Below are 25,982 nucleotides of genomic sequence, written 5' to 3'. Positions count from 1 at the left end.
TCTTCCCCATGCAGTCTGGCGGCTGCAGTGACCCCTGAGGGATTCCTGTCACTCCTGTCCTCCTCTAGCCTGTCCATCACGCTGAGGCTGCAGCTATGTTTTCAAAACGTGAATCAGGCTGTGTCAAACCTTCCTCAAAACCAAAGGAGAATGAGATCCAGCCTCCTCTCCTGGGCTTGTCATGCCCTATGTCAACTCACCGCTCCGGCTCTCTCCACACTCTGCTCTGGATCATTGCAGTAGACTGACAGTTGGTCTTTTTGTCTGAATGCTCCTTCCAAATTCATTCTCGTTTTTGGCTGTTAGATTAAGTTCATACTTCCTAGTCTGGTATTAAAGAGTAGACCTGATATTTTTCACCTTACCCCCATTACTCACCGCACCCTTCCTTAGCTTTAGTAACGTTGTCTGTGTCTTTACCGTCCTGGTCCTCTCGGCCATTCCTGCCCCCCTCCCCACATCCATCCCCATCTTGACATCACGCTCTTCCTCACTTCCATGCCTCTCCCCTTATTCTGTCCTCCTACCCGAAGCCCCCTTTCTGCTCATTTCAGTGAAGTCAGAATTGACTTTGCTTTTCCTCCTTCCTTGAATCTGGCTTAAAACCTACATTGCTTCCTCTTTTTTAGATTTTTACTGTAGGAATTACCTCTGCGTTATATTTAACTCTTTTTTGGTGTGTTTTTATTTGCCAGTTGTTTCTAGCGTGCTTGTCAGTTCTCTGGATATTTCAAGGCCCTCAAGGGTAGGACAGGCTCTTATGTGTGTCTTCTGGTCAACATCTTATTTAATGTAGAACTAGGCAGATGCTAACTGTTAATTACTTGATTTGGAATTTGAACGTGACTTACATTTTTTTTCAAACCTCTGTCTTTGAAATATTTAAGCCTTGTCTCTTTTTTTTTCTCCTAGAAATTCATTTTTTAAACAACAGTCAACTTTGTGAACCTGAAGAATTTTGATCATTCCAAGTCTTAATGCCACACCACTACTCCAGCGAATTTATACTACGACTGGTAACGATGACCAGAGCCTGAAGAATTAAAATGCCAACACCAAACCTTACCTTAACAGCTCTGGTCTATACTGTTCCCTCGCATTTTAATACATTATTTTGTTTTATAACCACTTCTAAATATTCTTGGTTCTTTCTTTTTCTTTTTTTTTAAATTAGGGAGTTTTGTGTTTGGTTTCTGTTTACTTTGTGTACAACTACCTGCTTTTTATGACTCACTTTGATCAATGACAGTGAACAAAGCCAGCGCAGGCTGGTGAGGTGCCGTTCACTCGAACAGGTGCTGTTGTGCGGAAAGGAAACTCTGCGACTAATCCCGATACTTTCCTTCTTCCGGATTCTCCCCGTTGAATTCTCACAGCAGATATTTACAGTTTTCAGATGGCAGTAAATATACCGTATGAGAAAATATTAGCACAGATTAAAAGCGTTTCTCACATCTTGAAAATTTCCTAATGTTTGAGAATTTCCTTGGGGATATTTTTTATACTGAACCCTTTTGACTCTCCAGTCCTGTGACTTTGTGCTTCTAGTAGAAAGTCAGAGAAGCCGCAGGCTGGAGAATTAGGGAAGTTCGCCGAGCGCGCGCTGTGTTGGAGGCCGTGCCGCACCACAGTGCCAAAGCTCCTCCAACGCGGGCTCTTCGCAGCATTCCAGAACAGGCGGGAGGAGGCGAGAGGACAGTTTCTTCCCTTCTACTAAAACGTTCAGGCAGCTTAAAACCTTAGTGCTTTCTTTCTTAACATGTCCAAATTTCAAGACTTCCCAGCAGTGAACGCTCGTGTAGAACACTTGCTTGTATTAAACCTCCTGTCTCCGTGTAGAGCTGACCTTTGTCGTTGCGCAGTCCGTCTCTTTCAGACAGTTTGATGATTCCCGAGGCGTGAGGACACTGGGGGGCGGTGGTGGTTTTTGATGGTTGTGAGAAAGCTGTACCGTTTAAAGCTGACACCAGAGACCTGATAGGACTTATTAACTGTATTGAACATTTTTTCCTCTGCTTTGACCTTATGTATAGTGATGATCCAGATTAGATTTATAGCAGCTTCAAGTTGTATTAAATGGTATTTTGCTTTCTGTAATACTGTTATAAAATAAAGTTTGTTTATTCTCTAAACTTGTCACGTCTCTTTTTATAAGGGTTTAAAGAACTCGAGTGATATTTTCAGTCAGAAGGCTATATATTTTGTGGAATGTAGCATTTTTTAAACCTGGTATTCAGATCTTTTATAATTTGGTGCTGCTGGCAGCATCATTGATTTCACGGGGCTGAAGCCATATTGAAAGTAGGCGAATCTGATGGCTAGAGGGCCAGCTTCCTTCTGCCTGGTTACACAGTCCACCGCAGCTTTGGCAGATTCTCCGAGAGCTAGTTTGGTTGTTTTCCTTGTGTGTTTTTGTTTGCGGAAACCCTGCAGCTGTAGCATATGAATCCTGCCCCTCTGCTTCGCGTTCTGCCTTCCTGTCCCGGGGCCTCCCTGCGTCAGGCACCGCGGGCTCTGTGCAGGGCTGCGTCCCTGGCTCATCCAGGTGGTTCATGCGAAGCTTTCGCAGAGACACGTCAGATTAAGTGCTGAATTTTTCTTTGAAGCATTGAAAACGTTATTCACAAATGACCAACAGGGTATATTCCCTTTAAAACGTTGTGTAGAATTTCTTTCCTCAGTCATTTAAAGTGAGCGTGTTAAATAGAATTTGCATAAGTGTCTTCTTTGGGGACTGTTCCCACTGAATTCTCTCTTACCTTGTGAAAGGTCTTTCTCACTTTCTCTAGAATTATTACAAAAACAACTCTCTGGAGAGGCCTATCTCAGCACAGCAAGCTGTAGAGGGATTACAGAACCAGATGTGATTCTGTAAATATGTTTTCATCAGGAAGCTGGCATGTATCACACTCATATTTAAATCAGAGGTTGATCTTGCTGGGGTCTTTTGAGAACCACATCCTTCCATACTTTGAATGGTAGTTGCAGCGACAGCAAGTCAGTGTGTCTGGGGCAGCTCCAGGGGACTAGGACATGCGTGTTTGGTTGGGGCTCAGTTCCATTCAGCTGAGGCAGCAAGGACAGGGCTCGGGGTCCCAGAGACGGCTGGTGCATCCTTAGGGCTTAGTTCCTAGAGCAGCTGGGAACAGTTTATAATTAACGTCATGTGTCACTACGGTAGCAAGGCTGTCATTTCTAATATCTTGTATCTCTTGCAAAAATATTTCTCAGGGTGTTATAATTTCAATCTCTAAACTGAGCTTTCAAACCCCCAAATGACAGAATAAGAAAGTAGGGTCAGCAGGGTCACTGAGGCGAGACCTCCAGGTGCTGTGGATCTTAAGTCAAAAGCAATATAATTTGGGGGTGATATGCAGTAATGCCTTTTAGTTGCATGGAGTTTTTATGGCTATTATTTCACATAAGCCCTACAGCAATCTTGTGTGGAACACAGGAAACAGCAATGCGTTTTCCACAGGCCACGGCAGGACAAAAAATAAAGTTATTTTTAAAATGTGTGGAGTTGGTGGGTTGTTGCTATCTCACTGTTGTGAGTCACTTCTGCTTTCCTGTACGATACGCTGTAACTGAACTCACAGCATAGGCCATAGCTCGTGGACTAATGGTCGCCAGAACTCTGGCAGTGGGGAACCTGTAGCCGTAACTGCTGCCCAGCATGGGCTTCAGTAAGTATTGTTTCCCTTGTTTATGGATAAGGTTGTCTGATGTCTGAGACTGTCATATAACTGTCTGAGGATTCAAAATAATACGAGGCTAGAGAGGAGTGAGTCGTGGGTTAGATGAAAGGAGATCCGTCATTGAGTTGATAATTGCTGAAGCTGGGTGATGGTAAATGAAAGTTTATTTTGTCATTCTGTTAAAATACTCTATAATAAAAGGCTAAAAAAACACATAAATCCCCATAATTTGAGAAAGAAAAAGTTCTTTCTCCCTTTCTTGTGAGAGAATACATCCTTCTTCACTGAGTGGTACTCTGGTCCGTTTCCACAAGTGTTACACGCTTGCACTAGACTAGGCTGTGCGACTGTCACTGCTGAGACAGCAGCAGTAGGGCACATACTTGATGATGATTTTCACCGAAGTCACCATGGACTTGCCCTGATCCTTGCGTGCACCTGCTCACATATTTATTTGCTGGGATCAGGCCACGGTAGAGACTTGGCCCAGAAGAGAGCATGGCCAGCGGGCACATCGTAGGTGTCAGTCATCCTGACTCTTGGCCTCAGGGTCGAAAACACTGACCCTATGTATAGGTATGAGTCTAGAGTAGATTTATAGCACCTTCAAGTTGTATAAAATGATATTTTAGTTCAAAAACTGGCTTCAGTAGCCTACAGATAGGCGTTTGAATCCCCTACGCCTAGTAACTGAACCATGTGACTTTAACAAAGGCACTTAACCATCTGAAGTGAAGGTAATAATACATCCCAAGGTAGGGGTATTCTGGTGGTTAGATGAAATAAAAATGTGTAAAATACCTAGTGGAACTCTCGGTACAATAATGGTAATCGTGAGTAATAACAGCTTCATGCGTGAGTTAACCCACCAAGGGCAAATTTATGGGAGACATTGCTGGTCTGAGCCGTGTTCTCGTGAGGGCTTTCCATAATAGAATTCTGTACTGTTGGGAAGCCTGCTGGGAAAGTTTTGCTTTGGGAGATGTGTGGAACTGACTTTCCTGTGAGCCTTCCAATGTCAGGAACCACTTACGGTCCACTCGTCCTCCCGCGTGGAGGCAGCTAAGGCAACTGGTGCAAGAGGCCGCACAAATCCTTTCTTAAGACTGGCTGCAGGCTTCCTAACCACCGACTCCTGGATAGATTTCAAGGGGCTAGGCTTTTCCCCAATATATGCAAAATCATGGGTATATGCATTTTTCCTAGAGGCGAAAGGTGGTTGCTGGCTTTCATCAAATTCTCAAAAGCCTTCATTAGTGAAATAAAGGTTGAAAACCTCTGCTTTTAATAATCTGAGTTTGGGAATATGGATTTGAAAAATTGACAAAAGTGGAAAGAATATTTTAAAATACCCAATTGTTTGGTGGTAATTATAAATACAGCTTTTGGAATCTCTCTTTTCTGTTATGTTCTGTTTAACACTCATCTGACAGGGTAAATACCATTGCGTAAATTCTGATAAACTCAGAGGTCTCTTTTGATTAGCACACTGAGTATAAAGTCAGAAAGCAAGAATCTCAAGAACATTTGCTCTGAAAACTTTTTCTAAAATATCAGAAATTGATTTCCTAAATGTGCTTAACAGTTATGAATTCTGATTTCTGAGACAGTTTTGCTAAAGAACTTTAAGATTTTTAGGAAAAACTGTTTTGGTGTATGGGAGTGTTAATCTGGTCTTGATTTTCAGGTTGCTACCAAATTATATCTAGAAAATACTGGAGGCTGTATTACCCAGTCAGATGAGTTATAAGTAATTTTTTTAATATGTTTTTTCTAAGGGTTGCGAATAATGTTTCAGAGAACATATGTGTGCCCTTCCTTGCTCAATTTTCTGTTTCATCAACTCATATAGGTTCAGGATGTGAAGGGACGGTCATGGCCTTGCAGTTTCCCAACTGCAGATTTCCAAATTACCAACCCTGTCAACAAGAGAGCTGGAAAGAGGTTAGCTCTGTAAAAAAAAAAAAATTCTGTGGTAAGTTTGCATTGAATAAATGACAACAGAACTTAAAGCTCCCAATGAAATATTTGATTAAACGTCTCCTGTTGGGGAAAGAGAATTTGGAATTCTCTGAGATACTAGAACATTAGAAATAAGATGAGGAACTGTTGAAGTGAGACCGTTGAGTGTTGTGAGAGCCTTTTTGGCATGTGGTGAAAGGCTCTGGAGCACAGGATGGAACCGGATATAGGGTAAAGTAAGGAGGCCGCGGGCCTGGTCTAGGGGGCAGCAGCGGTGAAGAAGCGCCGAGCAGTCCAAGCTGGAGTGAGATCTTAAACTGCACTGTGAGCACACGAGGAGCAGACACGTGACCACGGCTCATGGGCTTGCTCTGGAAGGAGGCGTCGAATGGAGGAGCAGTGCCTTCAGACAGGTTACAGTGAAACCCTTGGGACTTGTCTCCATGGGAACACTAACATGTTTGTTTCTCTCTATGTATAAAAAACATTCATGAATCTACTCAGATTTTCACTGGAAATTCCTTATTCATCTTATTCAACAGCAATGAAAGAAATGGGTCTTGCTTTAAACTACTTGGTTCTGCTTATCGCTGAAAGCATGTTACGTTAAAGCTGCTCTGTTACCAGAGTAGCTGAGGAGCATTTTCCCTGGTCAGGCAGAGGGTGCAGTGGCATCCATGAGAGCCAAATGTGAGGCTTCAGAAGTGCCCGATTCCAGAAGGCGGAGCAAATGCTCGTGGCCGAACCACAGACTTGGCTGGCAGCTGGGAATGCGATGCAACCTTTCACGCCTTCTGTTAAGAAAGCATTTTTACATAAGCTGGTTTCCACCAAGGGCTAAAAAGAGATCCCTCCCAGAACCGAGAGAATATTGTTATTCCTTGCATATGGCGTGAACACTTATTCTAAATTACCTCAGTCTGAAAGCCCCAGCAGACGTTTCCACTGTAATCAAATGCAACAAAACTCAGAAATGAGTGTCTTCAGTTGAACAGTGAGTTTTGTATCATGCAAGAAGTGCCAACGGAGACTAATAACTTAGTGGATGCATAAGAAGAATTTTAGAGTTGGGTGGGGGTGGGGAGAGGCAGAAAATATTCAGCACTGGTGGTGCGTTCTTGCGCTTGGTCATCCACATGATCTTTAGTATGATTGTTGCTACAGAAATTGGTGCAATTTCTTACAGAGATGACCAAATTCGTTAGGTTTGATAAAGTTAATCAGTCTAAGAGCCTGTTAGATTCATAGCAAAGATTGGAATATAACCAGACTTCTGCTTAGGACATGTTAAGCATCCTTTGTTAACGTTAACTAGGAAACTGGAGAACACGATAGTAATCACAGTCTATTTTAACTACCACTTTGGATTAAATGTTTCTTTTCAGTTGTCTATGTTGGCTCTTCGGAGATCCCACTGAGAGAAGAATTCTGCTAGAGAAATGTTGACTTATTTCCGTTTTTAGAAATAGCTCCCTGATGTTTTGGCTTTAGAGGCAAAGGCTTGAATTATTCTCCATATGAGTTACATGAACAAACATTCTGTTCTCTCCTCTTCCCAGCACCACGTTGCCGGTATTTCTAAGTCACGTCGTGCTGAAAGCTACATTCACGGGGATCCATCCCAAGTATCAAGAGATTCTGCTGGTATTGTAGGTTGTCACGATGATGTCGTCTGTGGAAGCAACTGGGAAAAGGAGAGAAGCAAACTCGGGGCCAGAAAAGATGCCCGAAAAGGAGTCATTAAGACTTGCCAAGCTGCAGGAGGAGGAAGTGGGGAGACTCACAGAGGGGTCCACGGAGCTCTCGGGGCTTTCCTCTTTGCTGTCCATTTGATCTCTACTAGAGTTTCTTCACTTCTCCAATCAGAATAATGTGGGCTTCCATGGGATTATGTAATAATGACGTTTAAGAATTTTATTTCAGAAATACACCTTTTAGAGAAGACCTATGAAAGTTAAAAAGTTAAATGTGTCCAGTCCATAGAGCACATCCAAGAGAATCTTAGATTCTTGGTGCTCTCTGAAGAGCTGCTGTTTGAGCTGAGTCTCAAGAAGTCCTCTGGGATAATAGCTGCCACTTTTCAACGCGGTTCAGCACGAGCATCTTAGTGTTCTATTTTTCTGTGGTTCTGGTTTCACCCGCTGTGTTAGCAAAGCCGTTGACCATTGCTGTCTGACCAGTAGAGATTCCCTGTGCTTTCCGCCGTTGATCAGTCCCCAGCAGTCACGTTCGTTTCATTCTCCGGTACGGGGACGAGCCAGCCTTGCGATTGGGTTGGCGACGAGGCATCTGGGACAGTTCTTCATTAACTGAAAAGAAAAATATCAGTTAATGCTTTGGAGACAGCTGCATGCCGTTGGTCATTTACTCCACATAAGTGGTTGTTGTCCAGCGCGTCTAGGCTGGTGGCTGCCGCAAGTTAGAGTCTGGGTTTTCAGAGCAGGTCCCATTGCAGGTGTCTCCTTACCTCCTCAGCCCCTTCCCAAAGACATGTAGATGCTTATTTCTAAGGAATGGTCCCGGATAGAGTGGATCAATTACCATTGTAATAAAAATTGTTACATGCTAGGTATATTTTACATTTAGCAGATTAAGTGTAGATTAAATTTAAGACCCCCACATGCAGTAAGCATTTATTAAGGCTGTCTGTAGGCCAGGGGCTGGGGATATGGAAATAAGATAGGGTTTCTGTCCCTGCTTCCCTCCCCAAAATGTGTGTTTGGGCATTTACAGTCTTCAGACATGTCAAATTGGCTTCTTCCTTTTACCCTGTGGCATCTTTTACTAAAAACTGACAGTTTCAACTTTTCACAACCTGCACACTCTTTAACTCCTTAAAATATAACTTTACTTAAAGCCACTCTGTGAAATAATAAAACTCAGCAGTGGCATCCCAAATCTAGTGGCCTTTTCCAATATCCGGCTTCGTTCCTCTGTGGCATTTGACGCGAGCCCCCATGCCCCGTTTCTCTCCTCCCTTTGGCTTTATTATGCTCCATCTATCTGGGTACTTGGATCTGCTCCTGTAGCTTCCACTATTACCTCTCTGCCAATAACAAATTTCATCTTTAGCCCTGAGATCCTCTTGAGATCCCAGCCAGTATCCCTTGAGATCTTCCTGGTACATCAGAAAAATATACCTCTCTTCCTGACCACCACCGCCACTTACAACTGAACCTGGTTCTGACTCTTAAAAGTTTTATTTTCAGAATTATATTTAATCAGATCATCCAAGCCAAAGATGAGGAGCTTATGATCTCATGGGAGATGGTACACGTTTATAAAATTGAACCTGAAAATGTTCTCTTTGGCTCCCACGTCACATCCAAGCAATTTACCCCTTGCCGGGCGCTTTCTATGCCGTGTACCCCAGGACACATGCATGCTCCCTGACCTGGATTCCCTAGGCCTCCACCTCTGCTTGTGATCTTAGTCAGGAGATGGTACATATGTAGTGGATGGTGACAGGCCTTAGGCAACAGGAGCCTCAAGATTTAACAGCTAATATTTGTTGAGTGCTTATTATGTGTCAGACACCATGTGAAGCCCCTTGTATGCCTTAGTGCATTTAATTCTTGCAGTGACATTGTGTCGTAGTCACTGTTGTTATTATTACTTTACAGATGAACAAAGTGAGGCAGAGAGAACTCAAGATGAAGCAATTTTCCCAAGATCACAGACACTGATTGATTCCAGATTCAATCCCAGGCAGGCTGATTCCAGAGTCCACACTCTCCACCGCGCGGTTACACTGCCTTTCCACATAGATTGTTGCTAGTTCAAAGGTATTGCTCGAGCTGGCCCATGACTTAGACCATAAATTCATTGAAATATGAGTAATTTCTTCCTTCTTGTACTTAATTACCGAGGGCTAACTGCACAACAAGTACTTTGAATGAGGAATCAGGATGCACGTTGTAGAGCCGAATATGGGCCACCTGAATAATGAGATGGAAGGAAGAGAACTTGGAGAGTGGAGAACCAGAATAGAGAGACCAAGAGGAAGCTCACCCATCTCCATGAGTTATCTATCCAGTACATAAAGTGTCTGAGCGCAGCATAATGCAGAGGGCAAGAGAAATAATTTACCCTCCTCCTGAAAGCGGTTGCAGTTTGGCCGTTGTTTTATTTCAGTGGGTCTGTTAAGGAGAGTGTGGAGAGAGATTAGGCAGGTGGCCTTGAAAACAGTTGAGTTTGTTATTGGGGAAAATTCTGCAGGCAATGAAGTTTTCCAAGAGGTGAAGAAATATGATGTGCTTAACTCCGGGCTGAGTCTTTATGCTGAGGAATCACCATCATCGATAATTTGTCCTGTTATGTAAAAAGATCAATCAAATTCTCTCAAAGCTTTTGTAAAATTCTTGCCTTGTTTAAAATTCTCCCCCAATCAGCTTTTGTGTTGGTGATAAGTTTGTTTGCCTGGACCAAAAGGATTCAAACATTCAACAGATATCGATTGAACGCCTACTCCGTGTTCAATACTCCAGGGGTAGTGTGCTGGCTGAGAGGGCTTGCTCCGGAGCCGGCCAGCCAGGGTTCAGATCTTGTCTCTGCCACTTTCTAGGTGAGTGACCTTGGGCGGTTTACTTAATCATTCCAAGATAATTTTAATAATAGCTATTATTATAATGACACAAACACCGCCTTCTTGGAATTTATAAGCCAGCAGGGGTAATAATGACCAATAGTTGTTCAGAACAGACACTGTTAAGAACCTTATGTGTATCACCTCACTTCATTCCCACATCAACCCTGTAGCTATGTCCTGTTATTATTTCTATTTTACAGATGAAGAAACTGAAGCTTCAAGAAGTTGGGTGGCCATTATTACAGATCCAGACTGCAAACCCCATTTGGTCGGACTCCATAATCTGAGCTCTTAGAATTTCGCTCTGCTAAGCCTTAAGTTATTCTGATATTTCCAAATACTTATTCCTTTTTGATCGCTGACTACTGAAACATATGTGAAGTTCAATGAAAGGTGCATAGCCACCATGTACATTTTCAGTACTTGAGTTGTCTATTTTAGAATGTAAGTTCTGAAGCCCAGAACCTAGTCACGTATTTGACCTTTGGATCTGACGCCATGCAAAAACTTCCAGGCATTCAATAGACACAATTCTTTATAATGACTATTTTTGGAAATGTTATTTGAAAGAGCATTTGTTCTTTATCTGGGTGACGGTATTTAGGGGGCAGGGGTGACACTGAATGCAGAGGTTTAGGAGTCTCAGGACTTGGGGAGAGAAAATAATGAAAACTCCCACCCTAGGAGATGTGAAATGGCCATGGCAGTGGTTGCCTAAGGGTTTGGCTGTGGAAAGTTCAAGACTCAACCCTCCACCTCAAGAGCCACCCCTGAAGGCAACTGACACAAATTGAAGAGTGCAGGATGTTAGAGAATTTTCCTCTTCCTTTGTGAGAAAATTGATGTTCTCTACATACTAATTAAGTTTACATGCACCATTAGCTCCTGAGGCTTGAAGTGCAGGGATTAACGTTGAATGACTCCAATACCTCCACACACTTCCCGTCGCATCTTGCAATGCCTCCCTTGTCTCACGGCCTAGGATGAACGAGGCAGGCAAGCTGATTCTCAGTTTCAGAATGCAGGCCTTGGGGGTTCTGCGAACACACCAGTTAATCTGTCCATGTCCCTTTTTTTACAGGGACAAAATAGAAATGACTACACTTGTCATAACCGTAGTTGGAAGATTAATGACATGATATTTGACCATCTGTTTACAGTTTTTAAGTGAGATTTGCTAAATGGAGATACAAACTGGTGATATTTTATTTGGGGCCAAGTGATCTCTTGCCCTCCAATTGGAGAGAAGATATTGCTACTTACCCTTAGGAACGTGGCTAAAGAAAGAACTATATTTTTAAAAGCTACATGTTCTCAGAGTTGTTTTTGTCTTTAAAGAAGAAAAAATTGGATTTGAAGGGATTAGATACACATAAAAATGAAAACACATGTCGAGAAGTGGGAGAATTCCTCCCCTGCCCTTTTTCTTAAAGTTCTTATGCTGGTCAAATAATTAAAAAGGCAGGTTAGCAGGAGAAAATCAAAGTCTAGTGTATACATGGGAGAAACTCAGGGGACACTGAGTAACTCAGCCAACCGGCCAAGACTGTCTATTTATCTTCAGCTACAGACAAGGAGGACGTTTCGGGTAGTGATTTGGGGCTTCAAAGGGGAGGAAGGCAACCCACAGGGAAAGGGAAAAGCAAATGTTTGGTAAATAGAACTTTGATAAGAGGGCTTAGCAAGGATCATCCCAGTCTACTGAAACCCAAAGGTGTCTATGGTGAAGTCTTGTCCTGGGGACAGGCCTTTATTTTAAATTTCTTTTAGGCAGTTATAGGGGAAAGGTTGAATATCCTTCCTGAGTCTTCTAAGCCCTTACTGTCTTCAGCTCAAAATAATCCGCGTGCCAGAGTGGTGCATCTTGGGGCAGCCTGCCCTGGACCCTATCACATGCTTAGTCTAAGGTTGTTTGCTAACACTGGAAAATGTAATCAGGAATTACTCCAAAAAAGGATGCACAGATCCCATTTGGGAGAGGAGGGAAATATAAGCAAAGGATGGTTGGAATAGAAAATTCTTGAGAGAATTATATAGTACAGGCTGCTCCTCAACTACCATCCTGGCCAGGTACATATAAGGGACAGCACCCAGGGCCACCACTTCCTGACTCCACCGTGCTTGGGACCCAGTCTCAACAGAATGAAAACTGATGTCAAGGAAGACTGCTTTGGTCCAGTCAGCTGGGTAGTCCTTTCTTGGCATCCTCCAGCTGGGTTATTGGCAGGTCACTAGTACCAGAAAGATTACAGTCATTGGTATTCTTTCCAACAGTAAACTTCAGATGGGACCCCCATTGCATTGACTGGTGTGCAGATTTTGTGTCGCCATATTAAATACTAGCTCCTTCCACCTCCTCACTCATTTCTCCTGTACTCCTCACCTGTAGCCTGGAAGCTCCAGGCACCCTTGAGTGAGAGCTAGCAAAAGTAGGAGTCAATGGAGAAGAAAAAGCCACAGAAAATGAAGGCTCATTACATAGTTGGGGCGCCCTTTAGCTGTTCAGAGGGTCCTAACTCTGGAGGGAAGGCTCAGCTCTAACTTCGGGACCAGGCTTAAGGAGGTAGGGCAGGTTGTTCTTACAGCCCTTTGACAGACATCTACAGAGGCCAGAGCCAGAAGCACACAGATTTGCAATGTCTCTCCAGCTACTGGTGATTTTGCCAGATGCCTTTTGTAGTTTTCCAGAACTGGGATCATTTTGTCTCAGTCCTGAAAACCCATAGTAACAAACTGTACCACCATCTAGGACAATCCCTGGTATATGGTAGATTGTCAAATATTTGTTGAATGACAAATGACAGACTTCCTATCCAGAAGTATACAAGGTGCCAGTTTAGAGCAAGCCTCAAAGTTGGTGAAAGGACTCTACCAAGAGAGCATTGGCCCTCGTCATGGGAGGCTGACCTTTTTGCTATCCCTTGGGTTAAAGGCTATGTTGCAATAAAATGGAGACTTTGAGAAGCAAGAGACAGACCTATAGTTTGGGCAAGGCTAGAAGTCAAGAGAAGCTCAGTATCATATCAGAATTTGGAATGAAGAAGAGAGAAGTGTTGTGAAGACAGAACAGTTCTATGGGGCCCTCTGCTCCTTTCACTCAAATGCTTTAGGAGCAGTTCCAATTTTATTGAGCTAAAACTTAAGATGATAATATTGTCTGAGACTTAATCTCTAGGCAACCTACTTGGGCAGGGATGTGTTGAAGATGGAAGGGTGTGTGATGATCACAGTGATGTACACGCATCAAGCACTTCCTCTTGGCCTGGTACTGTCATGATCACAGTGATGTAGGCGTGTCAAGCACTTCCTCTGGGCCTGAGACTATCCTGATCACAGTGACGTACACGCATCAAGCACTTCCTGTGGGCCTGAGACTATCCTGATCACAGTGATGTACACGCATCAAGCCCTTCCTCCAGGCCTGGTACTGTCATCATCACAGTGACATACACGCATCGAGCACTTCCTCTGGGCCTGGTACTGTCTTGATTACAGTGACAGACATGCATCAAGCACTTCCCCTGGGCCTGGCACTGTTGTGATTACAGTGACAGACATGCATCGAGCACCTCCCCTGGGCCTGGCACTGTCGTGATTACAGTGACAGACATGCATCGAGCGCTTGCCCTGGGCCTAGTACTGTCGTGATTACAGTGACAGACATGCATCGAGCACTTCTCCTGGGCCAGGTACTGTCGTGATTACAGTGACAGACATGCATCGAGCACCTCCCCTGGGCCTGGTACTGTCATGATTACAGTGACAGACATGCATCGAGCACTTCCCCTGGGCCTGGCACTGTCATGATTACAGTGACAGACATGCATCGAGCACTTCCTCTGGGCCTGAGAGTGTATACAGCACTTTACCTGCATTTCCTCCCACATCAGCACCTGTGATACCCAGCCACACTCTCAAGGGCAAGTTGAATTTTCCAGGGCATTCTGAAGGAATGTGATTGATATGTTTATTCCTCAGAATTATCTAAATATCTGAGTAAAATACTGTAGACTCATTTACACTTTACATATTATAGATGTTTTCCCCCAAATATCACCCAAGGGACAAGTAAAGCTATAAAACCAAGATTCTTCCTTTTTTGCAGAGTCTGTCCCAAATACCAGGTGTCCCGCTGAATGACCTGACCTATAATAACTGATAAGTAGAGGCCAGTAAGAGACTTTGGGATCCATGAGCTTATTGTTTACTCGTTTCATTCTTGATATATTTTTGAGATGCTAAAAATTTTATCTAGCTAAAGAGGTGGCCAGAGATGAAACTTGGAAGTGACACGAACTATTCAAGTCCCTGACTGTGACATCATTATCCTTTCACTGTTTCTCAGGGTGCTCAGTGTCAGTGGGAGCCTGGCATGCATGTGAGTGACAGTGGCCACTGCAACAACTTTAAAAGACCTTCAAAATGGAAATATTTGCAGTGGCTGGGCATTAAACTGATTTGGAAGACTCTGAGGGATGCTGTAATTAGGACTTTGGGGATTTCTAATTTTCTCTTCCTTTTTCAGAGGCTCTTTTCCAGGGCTCAGTGTTCATGAATGGCTGGGGGGCAGAACATCCAGCAGACTGATCTTGGGGCAGTGCAGGATAAACTAACTTAATAAGGAAAAGGATTGATCACATAAATGCCATAGAGCAAGAGGGAATACAGCTGGGCCTCTCAACAAGAGAGCTGTTCATAAAAACGAGACAAAAAAGAAAGGCTAGGGGGATGTTTGAGTACCTTATGATTGAAAACTTACAGTTCATAACGCACTCTCCGTCCTCCAGGATTTCTTTATGTTCTAAATCTCATCTTAGAAAGAGATACTCCAAATTGTACTTCTATTTGATTTTAGGTCATATGTGATGACATTCTTCACTCGAGATTCCGAATATCTGCTGATATGCTGTAATAACATCCATGAAGGCATTGCTTGCACTTGGCAAGTTTTTGTGGGAGGGGAGGGTTTTTTTTAGTACTTTACGACACCATCCAACTGAAGAAATATTACTGATTTTGCTGACATTGCTGAAATAGCTGTTAACCCCTATGATATCAATCGCATGTTTGCTGGGTACGTTACTCACACACACTCCATCAAATCACAGTCCAGTGGCATTAACTTCAGTTACAGCAGAATAAACAGTTTCAATCTAGGACCCAACTGCCCGTGTCCGTGTTAAGCTTCCTGAGTTGGTTTTGGGGCTTTTTTTTTGCATCTTCAGCCTACAGTCTAACGGGAAGTTCACACCAAGCCGTCAAATATCTGTTATAGATTGACACTTGTCAAACACGATGATAGCACAATGGTTGGCACATTTCCTTAATCGAAGTTCAGTGGATGAGAAGAAGTGTGTGTGCGCACACACTCATGGGCACATACAAACACACACCTGGTATCTGTCAGTTAGGGAAGGCAGACCATGAAAAAGGTTTCAGTGTTTGTGAATCTATGACCCTGAAAGAGGTAAGCAGTCCCATGTCAAAATTGCTGATTCACAGTCTGCCTGTCTGTGAGGGGCTGCAGTTAAGGGGTCCCCAATGCAGGCCTTCAGAGCCTCGTGCACTATCCACGCTGCTGGAAGGATCACACTTTGCGTGTTCACCAGTGAAGATACCTTGAGAGAGCGCTTACTGAGAAGTACCTACAAATCCGAGAGGTGCGTTGCTCCAGGCCTCCCAGAAGCACTGACTGTGCATCAGCTTGTCCCAAAGGTGTACCATGGGAAAGGACTTCTGCCCCTCCCTGTGTGGCTTCACACTTACCCTCCATCAGTTTGATCCTGAAGTAGGCAATGAGGAGGAGCAGCAGCAGAGTCACAGGCAGGAAGACCCCGGAGAGCAGGAGCCAGCCGGGGCACTCTCTCAGGAAGGCCGACAGCCCGGGGCTCATTGCCAGCCACACGGACCCCTGGGCAGGTGGGCTTCACGCTCCAGATGAGGGCAGCTCTGCTCAGAGTCTGCACTTCTTTCCTTCTGGGCCTCTGGCCTTTGCTCAGCACATCTCGGTGGAACTTTCTGTGGACTTTGCTCTATTTAAACAGCCCTGTGAGTTCTGAGAAGACTGCTGTTAGGTTACTCTGTAACTCAGCTGCAAAGCGTAGAGGAATTGAAAGGTGATTCTCCCAAACCATTCCAGAGAGGAGAGTTCACCGGGCAGGATTAAGAACGACACCAGAGGCCTCGACTTCTTTGTATTCAGTTTATCTGGAATGAAAAGTACCTGACTTCAAGTAAACCTCATTGTTATATATATTCTTCCTATGCATTCCCAAACATGGGAAGAATTTTTCCTACATTTTCTAAATTTCAGAGTTAAAAGTTACTTAGAAGTCATGTTAGTGTACCTATGAACCTGTGTCTAGAAAAAGTGAATTTTCCTTCAAACATAGTTGATACAACTAATATCAAGGAAGAAGGAACAATATTCTTCCCACATGAGAAAACTCGTCCTAAGATGTCCTGCTCTGAACGCTTTCCTGAGAGGCGCCCTAGTTTATTCAGTTGTTCAACAAACATTTAATTCCTCTAGAACCCAAGCTCTTAACTAGATGCTGGGGTATGAAGAAGAGTAAGTGATGGTCCCGCCCTCTGAGAGTGGAGACAGACACAGAAAGAGAGAATGGGCTCAGTAATCGATGGCAATGTGGCCCCTTTTCCTTCTCCCCTTGGTGCATTAGTTTTTGCTTGCAGCACCAGTAGCTGGCACTCTCAGCTGTCTTCTGCTTAGACATTCCTGTGGCCCACCATTAGCAGTAGAAGGTGGGCCCTGAATGATAGTTATGTGGGTTGTATGGTAACTGCAAAGGTTCTGAGAAAAGAAAGGGCAATAAACTATGCTGACATGGACTCATAAGGTGAGTTGCCAGTGACTGCTTTAGTGAAAAGATTTTAAAGATAATAGTCTACAAAACTAAAACCCACTGAAAGAATCATTTCCACTTTGAAAGGACCACCTGGAGAATTTGTAAATTTGCGGGGGGAGACTGGCAGCCACCCTCTTGAGTTCATGCCTCTTCTCATCTTCTAACCCTGTCCCCCATCCCCACTTGGCAGTTGCGTTGGTGAGTGGCTGGCAAAGTCTATCAAGGACATACCACTGTCAGTACCTCCTGAATTCTTCCCTCTAGGATTTTGCAAGGCCATGCAGAGTCTTCCGTCCCAGCTGGAAGTTGGCACCCTAATTTATAAAGTAATAGGAATGGGGAGGTCTCTGGGACGCTTTACTGGCATTCCTAAGCCATGAACAGTAAACAGCTTCCTTTCAGGAGAGAGACATCTTCATTTCAGAAAGAATCATTGAGAACACCCAAGATGAAGTTGGCATTTGTTGTAGTTTATTTGCTTCTCTTCTCCGGCTCCTCCAACCCATGAGTGGTGTTGCTGCTATTACTCTAGCGTGCCTCCCAATGAGGTGGCTCCCTGGTGCTCTTTCAGCTTGAAGGGGATGCTAATTTGTAAAATGTCAATCTACAGAGAACCTCCATGAGCAGGTGACTTTACCAGGGAGATGTCAGGCAGCTGTTAGGCAGACTGTTTGTCATGTTCTTTCTTTCCATTTCATTCCATTCAGCAAGTCTTCACTGACTGCCTAGACAAAGTGAGAGGAAGAGGCAAATAGATAAATGACAATAATGTAAGCTCCCAGACTGACGTATCGGCAAAGTGCAATGGCAGCACTGAAGAGACTGATTAATTAATTGGGTTGAGTTCATTAAAAAGATCGCTGCTGAGCTGAGCCTGAGCCTGGAGAGCCAAGGAACACCCTCCTTAAACAAACTCGTGACAGTAGGCAGGCAGGGTTTGTGGAGGATAGGGAAGAGTTAGGAATAGCCAAATAATATGGGGTTCAGGCTAGAGAGTGTCTTAAGAGCTGAAGGTGGAAAAGTGGGGTAGTGTCAAAGCTTACAGTCTCTTGCATGCCCTGCTAAGGACTATGCAATTTGGACAAGGGGAACCAATCAAAGGTCTTTGATCACAAAAGTGCATGATCTGACCTGAGTTCAGGAAGCACGTAGGTAGCACTTGAGAGAATGGGCTGCAGAGAAGAGAGGTCAGAGTAGGCTGTCTCAACATGGTATTGAGATGTAATGAGTCTGAGATACGGGATGGCAGAGGGAAAGGAAAGAAGGGGACAGGGAGGCTGCAGACATGACATGATCAGTGCTTGGTGAATAATTAGATGGAAGAAGGTAGATGTTGTCAATGATACTAATGATCATTGAGCTTTTACTGTGTGTCAGTCACTGTGTAAACACTTTATGTTTGTCATCTTATTTAATCTTCACAGTAACCTTATGAGGAAGAGACTCGTTATACAAAGAAACGAGACAGAGAGAGGTAAACCCAGGGCACATAGCTGGTAAGTGAAAAAGCTGGGATTCAAATCTAGATCCCGTGCTCTCATCCACTGTGCTATGTCTGGCTTGGGTGGCTGGGGAGACGGTGGTGCTACAGAGACCCGAACACAGGCTGGGCAGCAGGTTAGGATGGGGGAAGATTTGTCGTTCTGCACTTGCTAAATTGTAAGTGGTGTGGAGATGTTCGTTGGGAACCTGGTGGAAATATGGAGTTCAGGAGAGAGGACAAGGCTTATCACATCGATCGGGAGTCATCATTGTAGAGATGGTGGCTGGGTCAGGGGGTGGAGAGAGTTACTCAGGAGGAAGTGTACGTGAGAGTGAAGGAGACCAGCCGCAGACCCTAAAGAATGCTCTCACTTAAGATGTGGGAGGAAGGATAAGAGCCAGGGAAGAAAACTCAAAAGGGAGGCTCTGAGGGGCCAGGAGGAACCCAGAGGATGTAATATTAGGAAGATGGTGGCAAAAGGAAGTTTCCAGAAGAAGAGGGTGAGAAGCGGTGTCATTCACTGGATCTGAGGTAATTCTGATCCACATGGAGAATTCTGAGAGAGCATAATCTTCGAGGTAGACTTAAAAGTTTTCTTTTTAAATAGCTCTTTTGAGGGTAAAATTGACATACAATAAACTGTACATACTTAAATTGTACAATTTGATAAGTTTTGATATATGTATACACCCATGAACTCATGACCACAATCAAATGATGAGCATATCCAGCAGCCCAAAATTTTCTCATGTCCGTTTCTGCTGTGGTCTGAACATTTGTGTCCCCCTGCAATTCATATGTTGAAATTCTAACTCCCAAAGGTCATGGTATTAGGAGGTGGGAGGTGCTTAGGTCATGAGGGTAGAGCCCTCATGAATGGGATTAGTGCCTTATATAACAAGCTCCAGAGTGTTCCCTAGTCCCTTCCACTGTGAGGACACAAGAAGTCTGTGACCCAGAAGAGGACCTTCGCCCACTCAGGCTAACATCTAAGCTTGGACTTCCAGAATCCAGAACTGTGAGCCATAAATTTCTGTTGTTTATTAGTTACTTGGACGGTGGTATTTTATTACAGCAGCCCGAACAGACTAAGACAATTTCCTACCCCTGTTTTACCCGCCCCCCGCCCCCGGCGCCCCCAATCCTCAGTCAACCACTGATCTATTTTCTGTTACTGTATATTAGTTTACATTTTCTAGAATTTTATATAAATGGAATCATATGATATGTCTCTTTTTTTCTAGCTTCCTTCATTTGGCGTAATTATTTTGAAATTCATCTGTAATGTTGTGCATATCAATAATTTATTGCTTTGCATTGCTTAATAGCTTTTCATTGTATGGATATCCATTTGTTTATCTATTCACCTGTTGGTGAACATTTGAATTGTTTCCCATTTTAGGCTGCTACAAATAAAGCTGTTATGAACATTCCTGTACAAATCTGTATATGGACACGTGCTTTCATTTCTCCTGGGTAAATACCTAATAGAATGGATGGATTATGTATTAGATGTCTGTTGAATTTTTAAGAAATCGCCAGACTGTTTTCCAAAGTGGTTACCATTTTGGAAAAATGGTAATTTTTCCAAAAAATGGGGATACCATTTTATATCCCTACCAGCAGTCTATGAGAATTCCAGTTCCTTCATATACTCACCCACACTTAGTACTGTCAGTCTTTTTGATTTTGGCTGTTCCAATAGTGTGAAGTGGTGCCTCCTAGTGTTTTTAACATGCGTTGCCCTAATGACGTTGAACATATTTTCAAGTGCTTATTTGCAATTTTGGATTTCTTGTTTTGTGAAGTGTCTGTTCACTCTTTTACCCATTTTTTACTTGGATGGTCTATTTTCTTATTGCATTTTGAGAGTTCTTTATATAGTCTAGATACAAGTCAGTTATCAGATATAAGATTTGCAAGGACTTTTTTCACGGTCTGAGTTTTGTCTTTTCATTCACTTAAAAACGTCTTTTAAAGCAAAGAAGTTTATAATTTTAATGAAGTCCAATTTATCAATTGGTTCTTCTATGAATTGTGCTTTTCATGTCACGTCTAAGAAATCTTTGCCTAATTCAAAGTCACAAAGTCTTCTCCTATTTTTTCTTCTAGAAGTTTTAGATTTTATATTTAGGTTTATGATCTATTTTGAGTTAATTTTGTTTATGGTAAGGGAGATGGGTTAGAGTTCATGTGGACATTCGATTATTCCAGCACCATTTGTTGAAAAGACTATGCCTGCACCACTGAATTGCCTTTGCACATTTGTCAAAGATCAGAAGTCTAATTATATGTGGGTCTATTTCTGTATTCTCTATTTGGCTCCATTGATCTAATTATTAATCTTCGCACCAGTACCATTCTGTTTTAATTACTGTGGCTTTAAAATAAGTCTTGAAATCAGGTACTGTTATTCCCCCAACTTTGCTCTTCTTTTAAAGCTGTTTTAGCTATTATAGGTTGTTTTCATTTCCATATGTGTTTTAGAATGAGCTTGACAATTTCTGTGAAAAGGTCTGCTGGGATTTTGATTGGGATTGCATTGAATCTATAGATGAGTAGAGAATCAATATGAAGAGAAAATTGATTTTTTTTTTTTTTTGAGGAAGATTAGCCCTGAGCTAACATATGCTGCCAATCCTCCTCTTTTTGCTGAGGAAGACTGGTCCTGAGTTAACATCGTGCCCATCTTCCTCTACTTTATATGTGGGACGCCTACCACAGCATGGTTTGACAAGCGGTGCCATGTCTGCACTCGGGATCCGACACAGCGAACCCTGGGCCGCTGAAGTGGAACATGCTAACTTAACCGCTGTGCCACAGGGATGGCCCCGAGAATTGATATTTTAACAATATTAAGTCTTCTGACATGTGAACATAATATATCTTTACATTTTATTTGGGTCTTTAACTTTTTGCAACAATATACTGTATACTGGTCTTGAACAATTTTTGTCAGATTTATCCCTAAGCATTTAACACTTTTTATGCTATTGTAAATGGTATTGCTTTTTTAAATTTCAATTTCTAATTGTTTGTTGTTTGTTTTAAAGGTTTTCTTAATTTACAAAAAATACTGCACCACTGGAAGATTAAATATTAGAATTTACTAGAACCTCCTTCAGAGCTTGAGGACTTTTATGTATAAAGGCTTTTACCCCAATCCAAACTGATTGCTTGGGGTCGTGCCTAGCAGGCATAGCAGCTATAGAAAGATGGAGACGTTTGAAACACTGGTGATCTGTCCATTTGATTTACCATAATTCGGGGTGGGTTCCAGAGAGAATATGCAATTTGCTACCATAATGACAGCAAATTCTTTACCATGTGATGGGTAACATCAACATCATTGGAAAATATACATCTGTAAAAATAGAGGGGCATAGTACATTGCTGATTAAACTGTCCTGTTGATTTCCTTAACGGTGAATGCTCCCATTGTTGATTTACATGACGATTTGAGGCACATGTGGCTGCAGATGCTGATATTTGGGAGTAAAATTCCCGGGGAGTTACTCTGACACCACCTACTGTGCTCTTAGTGACAGCTGGGCGAAAGCCTGTCTCAGATAATTGTGACCTGTTGGAGGTAATTCCAAACCCACTGTGCCTCTGATCTGGACTCTGCATTCATCTGGCTGAGCCATAAAGAATGACTCATCCAATGACATGCCAGAGAGCAATGAAAGTTCTGAAGTCCGCCGGTGGAAGGGACCAAAATGCCGTTGACTGATATCTGGAATATCAAATTATGTACAGCTACAAAACCAATTCAAAAAATTAAATACAAACAAGACTAATGAATTTTAAATGAAGTGCTTTGATTTTATTATGTGGATGAAGTTTGGCTGAAAAGAAGCATCCCTCACAATGTGAATGGAGTACTGACTGCTCCACTTGGAACCTTTTGAGAAGGAAAGCCTATATTCCTCTGCCCCTTGGTAACTGCCCCTTGGAACTTGGTGCATTAGCTCATGTCAATTAAAGCCATATCACTTGGCAAGATTACTGAAGTCAACACAAAAATGAGGGCTCTGAAATCAGCTGGCAGTGGCAGATATTAAAGTGCTCATTCAATAAAAAAGACCATCATGAAAGTGACAACAAAGAATTTAAATTCTTTGTGAACTTTGAGAAGAAGCCCATAGACTTTCATTTATTTATATTTGCAGGTAAATTTATTTATGGAGGACTTAACATATGCCCTGGAGGCACTGATTTGGGGGCTGCGAACATATCCATGGATGAAACAAAGTCTCTGACTTATGGAGCTTACATTCCAGTGGGGTAGACAGACAATAAGCAATGGTAGGTAACAGTTACTGAATCCTTGTATTGTTCCAGGTACTAGTCTAAGCACTTGACATGTTAGGTTTCATTACAGTCTTGTAACGATGCCTTTGAAATAAGTACCACTTCTATCATACCATTTTACAGATGGAAAAGCTCATGGAGCTTTCATAACTCATCAAGGATTACACCGCTAGAAAGTGGCAGAGCCAAGATTTGGACCCAGAGCCCAACGCTTATTGACTATACTCTACTGCCTCTCAGGCTCCTAGAGACATGCATACATAATGTCAAATAGTCATAAGTGCTCTGCAGAAAAGTAAAGCAGAACAAGGAGAGAAGAGAATAATAGGAAGTGCTAATTTTGGATGGGGTGGTCAGGGAGGGAGTGTTAGCCTGCTAGGGCCACTATAACAAAATGCCGCATACTGTGTAGCTTAAACAACAGAGAGTTATTTTCTCACAGTTCTAGAGGCTGAAAGTCCGAGATGAAGGTGCTGACATGCTCGGTTTCTGGTGAGGACTCTCTCCTTGGCTTGTAGACAGCTGCCTTCTTGCTGAGTCCTCACATGGCCTCTTCTCTGTGCACAGGCACCCCTGGTGTCTCTTCCTCTTCTTATAAGGACACTAGTTATATCAGATTAGGGCCCCACCCTTATGACTTCAATTAACTTTAATTACCTCTGTAAAGGTCAAATCTTCAAACATAGTCACGTTGGGGAGTCAGAGCTTCAACATATGAATTTCTGGGGGGGGCACAATTCAGTCCATTACACAAGGTTTCTCTGAAAAGCTGACTTTTGAGCAGAGACTTGAATGAAGTGAAAGAACGAATCATGAGCCTATTTGGAGGAAAAGAGTTCCAGGCAGAGGGAACAGCGAGTACTGAATTCCTGAAATGGGAATCTTTTGGGCATGATAGAAGATACAGAAGAAGGTCTATGTGGCTGGAGCACATTGAGAAAGGGGAAAAGTGGTAGAAAAAAACACTTTTGAGAAACATTGATCTAGAAACTCTACAATACTGACAATAAGCCAAGAAAATGCGCCCACAGCATGATCTGCGAAACTCTAATTCTACCACATTTTGTTAGACATTGCTTGGAAAACAAATACATGTAGAGAATACTGGGATAAATAGGTTTATTTATTGCAAGGTTTCTTAGACCCTTTCATTGGTAGGGTGCTTTGTTTATCCCCAAGAGGAATACAGTATGAGACTTTCCCCAATTTCCTGGACCTCTGAGTCCTTTTTGCTAGGGGAATCTCAGAAGATTAGGGTCTGCAGAATATGTTTTTGCTTGTGGGCCACTAGGTAAGGAGATTTGTCCAGATGCTCTGAATAGAAAGCCTGTCCCTAAGTATCAATATACAGATTCATGATTCTTAGGTAGGGAAAGTGGATAGGGAACAAATTATTCTGAGAAATTATGGTGGGTTTCTTTTTTTGCAATTTGCATTTGCAAATTGTTCTAGCACAAACTAGTCCCAACAATTCAAGAAGAATCAACATTGTGTCATTCATGAAATTCTCCAAGTGTTAGCTCATCCCTCTTTGCAAGATTATTTTGTTTATAGGAAAATGATCATTGGACCATGTCTACCTGAACAGATTCCTTGTAATCCCATCCTATCTGGGGTGGTGGTACAAATTAGATATTTCTGGCCATTAGCATAGACTGTGATGGGAGTGGGTGGCTCTCTGGGAACAATATAAGGGTGAATGTTTGCACTTCAGGGTCCGCGGGTAGATGAGGCCACTTTGACATATCAAAAAGTTATTTGTTGCTTGAACAGATTTGGAGTATCAGAAATGAAAGTTCTGCTCAATTCAGCTTTTCTCTCCTTTCACCCATTATGCTTTGGTCAATCAACATGATTATGAAATGAGAGATAAGAACAGACTCACTGATGCTAATTTAAGGTAATAAAGTTTACATTTCAGCACTCATTTGCATGGGCCGTTCCAAGACCCAGGGAGGGATACTGAGAATATATGCAAATGGTCATACTTTTAATAAAGTTTGCAAAAGAGAGACACATTGACTGCAGTTGGTTAAATCAGGCTCTTTCCACTCCAGCTTCCCCTCTGTCACACTCCACACCTGTGTGGAGGAGTGTTGGTGCAGCCATGGACATTTGGGGGCAGGTCTAGGGCGAAGATGAATTGGGGACACATTTAATTTGGGTTGGTGGAATGTGTATGTGGTTTGAGTCATTTCTGTAGATAGTTATGTTGTAGTTAGCTGCCGTGGTGTGGGAATGGCTTCCGGGAATATTCCAGCCACCACTGTGCTACAACTCTTGGCGTTGTGACCCAATTTTTTAGGGACAAAAGGTCATATCGCAATTTGAACATGTCCCATGCACTCAACTTCAGAAGTATGTGGGAAACTGAGGAGAAATAAGATTTGAAATGTATGGAACCAGAAGCGGCTCTGGAAAATTCTTCCAAACATCATGCATGTAAAATTATAAGCTGAAGATTTGATTCTCCTTCATACCTAGTCAAAATGGAAGTTCTCTCCTGCAATGTATACAATTGTAAACACATTTTTGCGTTAACTGGGTAAAATAGAATTTGTCGGAACTCCTGAGCCTGAGGACAAAAACCCGTAGCAGTATTACTACAATGAGTGATCTCTGTGCAATGTTGCATATTTGACAGATCCCAAAGTGGTGGATTACATCTTAGTGCACATGATGGATCTTGTCTTGACCAAGTATGATAGGACACAGAATTGCCCCTGACATAGCAGGGGCCTGAAAAAGTCCATGTTCCAACAACCAAGCTCTACGACTTTATGAAAGTTCAATGTGCATAATACAAGAGTAACTTGATTATATGGTTACAGCAAATATAATAGCAATTTAAAAAGATATTTAGTTCCTCTTGGAGTGCCTTAGTTTCAGATTAGTTTTGTGTTTTTCAAAATCATTAATTATACCAAGATTCAAATATGATGAGAAGGAAATTTCCCAGTGGAGGCCAAAATCAAAAACTGAAGGATTGACAGAAGCTCCAAAAGTAAAAACATTTGTTTATTTGTTAGCTTTTTACAATTTATAGGGGCCGGCCCCGTGGCCGAGTGGTT

General features: G+C 42.6%; 2 protein-coding genes across 51 annotated transcripts in view; one reads left to right on the top strand and one right to left on the bottom strand.

Moving 5' to 3' along the window:
• The window catches only part of EPB41L2 (erythrocyte membrane protein band 4.1 like 2), a 204,878-nt gene extending 202,746 nt beyond the window's left edge, over positions 1–2,132 (top strand). For all 50 annotated transcript variants that reach the window (XM_070557127.1, XM_070557123.1, XM_070557118.1 and 47 more), the window contains one exon: positions 913–2,132. The gene's annotated coding sequence lies outside the window, so the exon portion shown is untranslated. The remainder of the gene's footprint in view (positions 1–912) is intronic.
• A 1,712-nt stretch (positions 2,133–3,844) lies between these two features.
• SMLR1 (small leucine rich protein 1) overlaps positions 3,845–25,982 on the bottom strand; it is a 40,878-nt gene continuing 18,740 nt past the window's right edge. The window contains 3 exon segments of the mRNA XM_070632454.1: positions 3,845–7,969; positions 16,015–16,160; positions 16,162–16,280. Coding sequence (XP_070488555.1) covers positions 7,884–7,969; positions 16,015–16,160; positions 16,162–16,280 — 351 coding nt within the window. The 3' untranslated portion in view covers positions 3,845–7,883.

The sequence above is a fragment of the Equus przewalskii genome, chromosome 9, assembly GCF_037783145.1.
Source record: "Equus przewalskii isolate Varuska chromosome 9, EquPr2, whole genome shotgun sequence".
Classification (NCBI taxonomy): domain Eukaryota; kingdom Metazoa; phylum Chordata; class Mammalia; order Perissodactyla; family Equidae; genus Equus; species Equus przewalskii.
The sequence above is the reverse complement of the archived record's forward strand: the minus strand, read 5'-3'. Positions and strand labels throughout refer to the sequence as shown.